Source organism: Triticum urartu, chromosome 5, assembly GCF_003073215.2.
Source record: "Triticum urartu cultivar G1812 chromosome 5, Tu2.1, whole genome shotgun sequence".
Classification (NCBI taxonomy): domain Eukaryota; kingdom Viridiplantae; phylum Streptophyta; class Magnoliopsida; order Poales; family Poaceae; genus Triticum; species Triticum urartu.
Genome location: NC_053026.1, coordinates 584,121,881 through 584,132,972, shown reverse-complemented (window position 1 = coordinate 584,132,972; position 11,092 = coordinate 584,121,881). Strand labels below are relative to the sequence as shown.

The 11,092-nt window shown below is 57.0% G+C and overlaps 1 protein-coding gene across 1 annotated transcript; it reads right to left on the bottom strand.

The window, feature by feature from the left end:
- Positions 1-8,234: 8,234 nt before the first annotated feature.
- Positions 8,235-9,053, bottom strand: LOC125506146 (pathogenesis-related protein 1-like). The gene has a single exon (XM_048671009.1). It carries the CDS (start codon positions 8,957-8,959, stop codon positions 8,456-8,458), a length of 504 nt encoding a protein of 167 aa, XP_048526966.1. The 5' UTR covers positions 8,960-9,053; the 3' UTR covers positions 8,235-8,455.
- Positions 9,054-11,092: the final 2,039 nt, after the last annotated feature.

The window sequence follows — 11,092 nt, the reverse complement described above, 5'->3', positions numbered from 1 at the left end:
GTAAGGTAACCTACATCTTCAGACATTTCAAGTTCTTGCACTTGAAGTCTTTCCTCCTTGGTGTCCTTTCTGTGGATTCTCATGATGTTTCACTCAACGGATATCGACTATTCCATCTCCCGGGGATAGGAATATTCTCAAAAATCAACAAAAATACTTTCCAGACAACTCTATTGTGCTCTCGGAGGATAAAGAGGGAAACCATGAACACTCAATTAACTTTGAAACACAGGATACCAACTGTACTGCTCAAGACAGAAGAAGAAACAAGTCCAATGGCCTAGTAGGTAGTTAACATTTTTAATTCTAGTTGTGATCCAAATTCTTATAAAGGTTAACTTCTGACGGAGCGGAGCGGAGGTCTGTCTCGCTGGGAGGCTTGGGTCATAGTGGAGGCCTTGGTATTTTTTGAAACATTAAAATCTGTCGGCATTCTAGGAACGGAGGTTTCCAGATTTGTCTGCTTACGGCCCGCGGTGTGGCGGAGCCAGCAGGCCGTACGACGCATCTTCACCAACAAAGCATCCAAGACCCTCGCGAGGGGCCAAGCCTCGCGAGGCGGGCGACGCAAGATCTCCCGAGCGGTCTAGTCAGGCAGGCTTACGGGGGGCGGAGATATCAAGGCGAGGCGAACCTCACGAGGCTCTCGTGACGTGTGCCATGACGATCGACATCAGACGGGTGCCAACGCGTGCAGCGTCCTTATTTCCTCTTTGGTGCAAAGGAGCAAGCGCAGCCGCGGAGTACCGAGGCATCAGTCAAAGGTTGTCATTTCGGTGCAACAAGACAAAGACCATGGACTGCAAGACGGAGGTCATCGTGGAGCCCAAGACGGCGTCACCACCAGAGCTTTGTGCAGGCGAAGACTACTTTTGTCAGGATACCTGGTACTAGTTGCCCTCTTTCAAATTAGCCCGTCATTGTTGGCTCCCTTCCTGCTCGATATTTGGGAAGAGGATTAGGGCCTTTATAAATAGGACTAGCCACCACCATAGAAGGGAGGGGAGATCTCATCTTAGCTTAAGAGACACACCACAAGTTCATACGCACAAGAACACCTCAACCTCAGGAGGCTGTTCTTCCCTTGTATTGTTCATCATCAGCCCAAGAGGCAATCCACCACCACCACACTGGAGTAGGATATTACACCACAACGGTGGTCCGAACCAGTATAAACCCCGTGTCTTTCTGTGTTGTGAGTTCGTCGAGTTCGTCCACAAGATCTAGCGAGCTAGAGCGTTGATCGGCAGGAGGGAAAGACTTCACGCGCACCCCAGTGTTCGAACCTTAAGGGTTTACCGGAACCCCACATCCGATATTTGGCGCCCCAGGTAGGGGTGCACCGTAGCTTCCTTTCCGTCACTCCGTCGTCTCTATGGTGGACGATCGCCGTGCTCAAGCTGAGCGTCGGGCTGCCCTCGCCGCTCGCGTCGCTTAGACGGCTCCCGTCGGCGGGCCACCTCGTCGTTCTCCGTCCCCCGCCGCCAACGTTGCCACCGGCCCGGTGGAGAACGAGCAGCAGGCGTCCTTGCAGCATCCTTCGGTGCGGCAGGACGGCCGCACCGCAACCCCATCACTCACCCCTGCCGGTTCTTCGTCTCACGCGCACCGTGCTCCCATGGAGGCACGGGCCGCGCTCATCGCGGGAATGAGCTCCTGCGTTACCGCCCCGTCGACGACCTCTATGAGGAGTGGCTCGACCGCGTCGCCGAGCTCGTCCGTGCCGCAGAGGGCTCTCCGGCGCCGTCCCACTCTCTGCCTCCCCCTCAACCAGTCGCGGGCGACGGGGCTCATGGCGTGCCTCCACCGCCTCGACCCCAAGACGGTGCCTTGGCACCAAGGTGCGCGCCTCCGCGGCGTGATCCACCGCGTCCGGCGCTCGCGCGTGAAGAAAGGAGCTGCCAAGAAATCCCGCGGCCGCGAGAAGCCACACCGGCGCTCCCCGCACCACCTCATCAAGACTGCTTGCCGCCTGCAGTGGCGCAGCGCAGACCTCGCCAAGGCCAAGCTCCGCCTCCGAAGCGGGCCCCGGCGACCACGGCGGGCTGCCGTGCCTTCACCCCCGAACTGCGTAGCGTCGCCTGGCCAGGCAAGTTCAAGCCAGATCTACCTCCTCGATATGACGGCACCGCCGACCCCGCGGAGTTCCTGCAGCTCTATGAGTTGAGCATCGAAGCGGCCAACGACGATGGAAAAGTCATGGAGAACTGGTTTCCCATGGCTCTCAAGGATGGGGCCCGCTCCTGGCTCCTGAACCCGCAGCACGGCTCAATCTCCTCCTGGGACGAGATGCGCGACCACTTCGTCGCCAACTTCCAGGGCACTCATGACCGTCCACCGGCCGCGGGCGATCTACGCCGCATCAAGCAACAGCCAGGAGAGACCCTCCAGAAGTACATCTAGCGCTTCAACAGCACCCGCCTCAAGATCCCCAAGGTCATGGACGAGGCCATCATCTTCGCGTTTTCTGACGGCGTCCGCGACATCAAGATGAAGGAAGAGTTGGCTATCCATGAGGAGCTTTGCACATCTCAGGAGCTGTTCAACCTGGCGACCAAGTGGGCAAGAGCTGAGGAGGGGCGCCTCTCTCTCCTTGAGCTGCCAGCTGCAGGAGTGGAGGAGAAGAAGGCCAAGGCCAAGGACGTGAAACGCAAAGAGGCAGTGGTGCTCGTAGCGGAGCCCGACACCAAGTGAGGCAGAGATCAGCCCGAGTCGTCCAAGAACGACCGTCCATTCTGCACCTTCCACAACCTGAATACCCACAACACCAGCGACTGTCAAGAGTTCAGAGCCATACGGGAAGGACGCTTCGGTCGACGCCCCGAGCGCAACGACCGGGGCTACGGCCGCGGAGGAGGACGCGGAGGCGGACGCTGGGACGACCGTGGCCCGCGCTAGGAGTGGCGCGACCGGCTTCGTGAGGACCGCTGGCAGGACCAACCTCACGAGGGCGCCTGGAGGGACCCGCCTCGTGAGGATCGCCCTCAGGGCAACGCCGGTCTTCCCCCGTTGCCGCCGCCAAGAAGGAACGACGGCCACCACCAGGACAAGGGGGCTGGGGGCTTTCAGGAGCCGCGTGCAATCGCTTGCATCTTGGGCGGTGCTCAGGCCCCAGCCTCTCAGCGCATCTTCAAACCGTTCGCTCGCGAGGTGAACGCGACGCTCCCGAAGCTCGAGACCACGCGCCCGCTCAGGTGGTCCAAATGCGCCATCACCTTCAACTCGGCCGATCAGCTCAAGTGCGCAGCCACCGCTGGCACACTCCCTATGCTGTGCTCCCCAGTCATCAGCAATGTGCAAGTCACCAAGACTCTCATCGACGGCGGCGCAGGGCTCAATGTCATATCCGTCGACACGTTCGACAACCTCCAAGTGCCCTATGAGCAGCTCCAACCAACCAAGCCTTTCTCAGGAGTGACTGACGGTTCCACCACACCGATAGGGAAAGTCCGCCTGCCTGTCACCTTCGGGGAGCGCAAAAACTACCGCACCGAGCTCATCGACTTCGACGTCGCGCACATCCGCCTGCCGTACAATGCCATCCTCGGGTATCCAGCCCTGGCCAAGTTCATGGCAGTCACTCACTATGGCTACAACGTCCTCAAGATGCCAGGAAGCGGGGGAATTATCACGGTCCCATGTGAAGAAAGGGATGCGGTGTGCTCCCTTGAACGCGCCTTCCAAGCCGCAGCAATCGACAACCCTGACAGCAGAAGTGAAGGCCCTCCGAAGACCATCCCCAAGAAGAAGCTGCCGCGCCGCGCAGGACCCCAAGAAGATGGCGTCGCATCAGGAGCCTCGTCAGGATCAGCGCCCGCTCCAGGGGGCCTCCCTCCACCGCATAGGAAAGCGCGCCCAGCGCCCTCCTCGGGCAGGGCTCGGGGCTCTCTCTTCTGGAGAGCCTCAGACCTTGCCAACCTCACGAGGGAGGCGCTTGGGCACCACTTGGAAGCGTGCTTCATGGCACACTTTCCTCAGGAGAGCACAGGGATAGGAGTGCCCACCACCCAGGAGTTCATCACCAAGACCACCCAAGAGCTACAAGACGCGAGAGCCATGCATGGCGACAGCCGCTCACCGAGCACGGCTCACCATCCAGGCGAGGGTGCTGAACTGCGCGCCTGCATCAACATCCAAGGGCTCAACAGGGCCGCATCTCAGGAACGCTTCTGGCCATCACGTGCGGGCCGCTGTGAGGGTCCACCACACAGCTACGTTCGCATGCTCTTCGGCTTGCCGAGCGTGGCGTTGGCCTATCGGCGCAACGTGCGGCAAGTCCTGGCGGCTCAGGAGGACAGGTTCCATGCCGTTCTGGAGGAGATGGCGACGGTCTTCAGGGAACCTCCTGAGCTCCCAGAGCCTCCCGAGGCTCAGGGTCCCGGTGGCTCATGAGGAGTCATTCCTTCAACGCGTGGCTTCAGCTGCACCAACTCTACTTCGTCTACATAATCAGGTGACATCTTCCAAGTTCATTTAAGCTGGGAGCGCCCCTCGGGCTGCACTATTCCCAGGCCACATGGGTCCGTCCCTATGGCATGTATCCTTCTGCTTATGTCTCTAGCTTACCTTGTTGGGGGCGCCCCTCGGGCTGCATCATCCCCACGCCGCTCGGGCCAGACCCAGTGGCATGCATCTTCCTGCATTTATCCCAGTCGATCTGCTCTTCATGGTTAACCTGCCAACTGCTATCACCTGCTCGATCATTGCCTCCCTCGGGGCCTCTACACAGGCATTGCGCTGGTGCATGGGTCCGTCCCTGCCACGACCGACAAATCTGAGTGGTCGAGCTCTGGCTCGTAGCACGCGCCGTGCACGTCACCTCACCAGGCCCTCAGTGCCTTCACTTCATTCGGACCAACCAACGGCAGGCAGGCGGCAGTAACGGCAAACCATGTTTCTTCTTGTGCCTGTCCACAGGGACCCTGCCGGAAGGACAACAGGCGACACCGTGAGTCTCCTTTCTCTCGTGCGATTCGCTTGCGCGTTAAAAGGGGGGCTTCTGAGCATCGCGACTCAGGAGCTCTTACTGGCTCTCCAGCCCTCACCCATGTCCTTGACCACGGCATCGCGACCTGGCATACCAGTGGCAGCTGAGCTCGCTCGAGGGCCGGGACCTGAGGACATAGAGCACTAAGAAGAGCTCGGGAGAAGGAAAACTCGTACGAACCGGCCTAGCTACATCGAGTAAGTTGGCGCGCAGCCCTAGGGCAACATCAGGAATCACCGCGAAGTCAGCAAGATAAGTCCCGCCCTCGGATCGGCTAAATATTTGGGTCTAATAGTCGCTCACACCATGCCGCAACCCCGTTGCGTCCAAGTCATCTTCCTTTCTTTCCTTACCATGGCCGCTTGGGCGCTAAGGGGGACCTCTTGAGCATCACGCCTCAGGGGCTCTTGCTGGACCTCGGGTCGCGCACCTCCTGGCCTTGACCACGGCATCGCGACCTGGAATACCAGCGACGGCTGTAGCCGCCTTGGGACTGGGACCCGTCAGCATAGAGCAACAAGCTATCACGAGGAAAGAAAGGGGAGACCGAGCCTTGACGGGACACGCGTTCATCAAATCTTCATAACAAGGAAAATAAGTACAAAGGCATTGCAGATCCTTACATGCCCCTAAGGGGTGATTCATGATTCTTCGCAGGAAACAAAAGCTGATGCTAAGGCGAATCCTATCTACATCCTCCCGTGGCGGACGCCATCATCAACAGTGGGCCACGGGAGGCCGGCGCCAACCCCATCCAGATCAGCGGCGGCGGCGGCCGGACGCCGCAGCCCTGCTCCGAGCGCGGCGAGAACTCAGGGGCACGTAGCTGTCGTCGCTCGTCTCCGGAGTCTCATAGAGCTCAGGAGAGCTGCCGGATTCCCAAGGGCTGCTACTGCTGGAGTGGTCGCGAGCGGAGCGTGCATCAGCCTCGCGCTCCTCTCCGGAGCAGCACTCCAGGCGGCAGCCCTCGGCGTCGAAGACCTTGAAGGCGAGCATGGAGGTGCTGTCATACTTGAAGTGGATCGCGAGGGCGCCCTTCGCACGACAGACCCATGCGACCTCGCCCCAGCCGCGAGTCATGAAGATCTTGCAGTGGGGACCGCTTTGATCTCCGCTCCGGTCGCCGGAGCGCTGCAGTCGACGTGCTGCAGCCAGAGCTCGAGAGGCCCTCTCGGCGGCATCACGTCGGAGAAGAACCGCGGGAAGCGGATCCAGGAGCTCGGAGGCATCGGCACCCACAGCACCAACTCGCGCGAGGAGTCTGCGGCGTGGACGGCACGCGTCGCTGTGGCGTGGCGACCCCGGATGCGGCGTGGGCGGCGCTGCTCGTCACTTCATCCTCCCGAGCCCTCGGCTTGGGCGTACAGGGGCAGCGGATACCCCGGAGGAGGTCGCTCGCAGCGAGGCCTCCTCACCACTTGCATCGCCGCTTCGTCACGACGGTTGATCCGCCTCTTCTTCGGCGGAAGAGGCCCCGGATTGTCACGGGGAGCTTTCCCCTTCTCTTCGGCGGAGAACCTTCTGATAGGCGCCATTGGAGCAAGCAATGAAGCAAAGAAGAAGCGAGCAAGCGAGGAAGAGATGGGCAACGGGGGCTCCGCCCCCTCCCCATTTATAACAAGAGAAGGCCAACCGACGTCTCCCACGATCGCAGGTAATGATGGTTTCCCTTGCATGTCGCAGGGACTTGTCAAGTCGTACAGTCGTCGAGGCAGCGTGGGGAAGCGGAGACGCCCACGTCCAATCAACCGCCATGCGTCAACCGAGGCCGCAGGCTTTTGGGGCCCGCGGTGCTTCGAGCTTGACCCTTGGCTTCGCCGCGAAGCCAAGCCCGAGCGCACCTTGGGCCCGGAGGCTACCGTCGGCGTTCTGGAAACGGGGGTCCCCAGACTTGTCTGCCTGCGGCCCGCGGCGTGGCGGAGCCAGCATGTCGTACGGCCCATCTTCACTAACAAAGCATCCAAGACCCTCGCGAGGGGCCAAAGCCTCGCGAGGCGGGCGACGCAAGACCTCCTCCCGAGCGGTCTAGTCTGGTAGGCTCGCGAGGGGCGGAGATATCAAGGAGAGGCGAACCTCACGAGGCTCTCGTGACGTGTGCCATGACGATCGACACCAGACGGGTGCCAGGCGGGTGCCAGGCGGGCGCCAGCGCGCGCAGCGTCCTTGTTTCCTCTTTGGTGCAAAGGGGGCAAGTGCAGCCGCGGAGTACCGAGGCATCAGTCAAAGGTTGTCATTTCGGTGCAACAAGACAAAGACCATGGACTGCAAGACGGAGGTCATCGTGGAGCCCAAGACGGCGTCACCACCAGAGCTTTGTGCAGGCGAAGACTACTTTTGTCAGAATACCTGGTACTAGTTGCCCTCTTTCAAATTAGCCCGCCATTGTTGGCTCCCTTCCTGCTCGATATTTGAGAAGAGGATTAGGGCCTTTATAAATAGGACTAGCCACCACCATAGAAGGGAGGGGAGATCTCATCTTAGCTTAAGAGACACACCACAAGTTCATACGCACAAGAACACCTCAACCTCAGGAGGCTGTTCTTCCCTTGTATTGTTCATCATCAGCCCAAGAGGTAATTCACCACCATCACACTGGAGTAGTGTATTACACCACAATGGTGGCTCGAACCAGTATAAACCCCGTGTCTTTCTGTGTTGTGAGTTCGTCGAATTCGTCCGCAAGATCTAGCGAGCTAAAGCATTGATCGGCAGGAGGGAAAAACCTCGCGCGCACCTCAGTGTTCGAACCTTAAGGGTTTGCCGGAACCCCATATCCGACAAAATCAAATATTATAGTTTTTGGCTATTGTAAGTATCATATTGATGCCACTATCTCAAAACCCGGTCAAGATGAATGGAGGCTGGCTTGCGTAAATGGCGTAAATGGGGAGGCGCAGAAGAACGAGATATATAGTGTTGGGACCTTCTCAAGTCGCTTGTGTCGGCTAGTCCTCTCCCATGGCTCTGCATTGGTGACTTCAACAAAGTCTTGCACGTTGACGAGCACGCATGGCCGAGTGGGTGCAGTGTTCCTCTCGATCCCCATTCCTGTATCCAAATTGGTGCATGTAATCCATACTCGTACCTTAACAGTTATACCCATTTTTTGTACTTAGGAGATCACTGTGACACGACGGCCATACCGACTGACACCACGTTAGCAATGACCTCAAGCATGGTACATCACCATTTGATCCGTTGGTGCAGGGTAGCGTCGCGATGTGGCACGTTCTAGCTTCACCCCTGATAATAAAACTGTATTTTCATTCATATAAGCACTGCATATCAAGCACGTGCAAGCATACAACTTACATGAACCGTAACAATATCCATTGCCGGTCTAAACTATATATAGCGTGAATCTAGCCTGCTAAAGTGTCACAATCTTATCACGACTGTGATCTCAGCTTTATTCTTTATGCAATATATGCGCTGCTACGTACATGCACGCACGCACGCATGCATAGCCTAGTATGGGCTCACCCCCTCGTAGTTGCCCGGCGGGTTGTAGCTGCAGATGATGAACAGGCCGTCGCCGCCGTCGCAGACGACGCGGGCGCAGCCGATGGCCGTCGAGTCGCGCCACACCACCTGCGTGTAGTGCAAGCACGACTTGTCCGCCGGCGCCGAGCAGCTGTTGCTGCCGTGGTCGTAGTACTGCTTCTCCGATACCCACGCTTGCACGGCGTCCGCCGCCGTCCAGTCGGCCCCGCCGCCGCGGCCTCCGTAGATGTTCTCCCCGTACTGCCCGCCCGAATGTACCAGCTGGCAGTCGCCGCGGCGCTGCTCCGCGTACTTCTGCGCGTACGCAGCCACGTTGTCGTCCCAGGTCACCGGCCCGACGCCGACGTCGGCGCGCGCCGCGTTGTGGGGGTCCACGAAGTCCTGCGGCGAGTTCTGAGCCGTGACGACCGCCATGGCGGACGCGAGAGCTAAGAGCAGTACCACTGATAGCTTCGGCGAGTACTCCATCGCTAGTTAAGCCTTACGAAGCTAAGGAAAGGTGTGGTATGCGCTACTATCCGTGAATGTATCAGCTGTATTGATGAGATAGGCTGCGACCATTACTCGTTTATTTATACTGCGTAAGCTCGATGGCTTCTCTAGGTCTAGGGTAACTAGGTAAGCTTGGAAAGTTGCGAGCCGATCGAGCACTCAGATAAAAGAAGAGTTCAATAAAATATGTCTTGACTGGTCAAGTTTGACAAATTCAATCCAAGTAACTTAACTGATACTCCAAACACCTGCATTGGAGTAGTATTTTCTAAGAGAGGGCAGGAATTCCATGCATCCTGCGTGTCCGATGGGCAGGGAGAGGGGGTAAACTCAAAGTATATTTGACTAGAAACTGAAAAGGAATTAGCTCGGCATTGTGGAACGGAGGGTTTCCAGTTTCTCTGGTCGTTGGTTCTAGACGACTCATTTGTCCGGCCGCGATCGCCGGAGTATTATTGACACCCAGATTCCAGGGTACGTTTTTAAGCGTAAGTCCAAATTGTGGAAAACAGTGCGTTCGTCTTTGCGTCGGTCAGTCGTGTCATCTTTCTGAGATTACCTCTGCGCGCCGATGTGTAAGTACTCGCATTGACTTGTCTTGCTCCTTGTCTCCGGTGGAAAAAAAGTGTAAAGTGTTATATTTTCTGAGATTACCTCTGCGTGCCGATGCGTAGTAGCTTCGTCAATTGCTCTTGTCACTGGTGCAGAACCCTGCTAAGAAGACGCACATATCACGCATCCTTTGATCCAATTGAATTGTGTGTGATGCTGGTATCTTAAATGGTAGAAAATAAAATCGTCAAACAAAAAAAGTTGCGTGTGTGATGGCTTCAGGCACAATTCACAAACGAGGTATGTATGGCTGTTTGTGATGAGCGAACATAACGCAGACGATTCACCAGCACAAGCCATGTGCAATATAGGAATGTCGGAGTGTGTACTCAGGACACCAGGGATTAAGGATACCCTGCATTTGTGAGTTCGTCCAGGGGCTCAATGCCTTGTCAATCCACAAGCAAAGTCACACAAGAACACAATGACACGGGAGGATTTTATAAAGGTTCAGACCGCCATGCTAGCGTAAAACCCTACATCCTGTTGGCATTGATATAAACTGGGGAATACAAGTGCTTTGTGTTATAAAGGTGGTGGTCGGGGGAAGATCAATAGTGGTCGGGGTACTAGCTAGAGTGCCCAAACACTCCTAACTCTACTCTTCCACCTATCTGCTAGTCTTCGGTTGGCTTGTAGTTGATGATAGTGTTGTGGTTGCTAAGAAACTTGTCCCCTTTCCAACCTTGGCCCTCCCCATATATAGGCTTGGGGGGAGGGGGGGGAGGGGTACCACATTTGGTCTATAAAAAATACATGTGAAGATATACGAATAATGGTTGGTCGAGGCATTCCACTTTCCTATGTCATATTCCAGTAGATGAGCTGACATTGGAGTGTGTCAGGTGCTCGAGTATTTCTTTCGATGTGACGCACCGCACCGCCCTTCTCCTTCTTTATGTTGGGGAACGCAGTAATTTCAAAAAAAAATTCCTACGCACACGCAAGATCATGGTGATGCATAGCAACGAGAGGGGAGAGTATCGTCTACGTACCCTTGTAGACCGTAAGCGGAAGCGTTATGACAACGCGGTTGATATAGTCGTACGTCTTCACGATCGACTGATCTAGCACCGAAGGTACGGCACCTCCGCGATCTGCACACATTCAGCTCGGTGACGTCCCACGAACTCACGATCCAGTAGAGCTTCGAGGGAGAGCTTCGTCAGCACGACGGTGTGATGACGGTGATGATGTTGCTACCGGAACAGGGCTTCGCCTAAGCACCGCTGCAATATTACCGAGGTGGATTATGGTGGAGAGGGGCATCGCACACGGCTAAAAGATCAATGATCAACTTGTGTCTCTATGGGGTGCCCCCTCCCCCGTATATAAAGGAGTGGAGGAGGGGGAGGGGGCCGGCCTCTCTAGGCGCGCCCAAAGGGAGTCCTACTCCCACCGGGAGTAGGATTCCCCCCTTCCCTATGTTGGTTCTAGGAGAGAAGGAAGGAGGAGGAAGAAGGAAGGAAAGGGGGGGCGACCCCCCTCCCAGTTCGG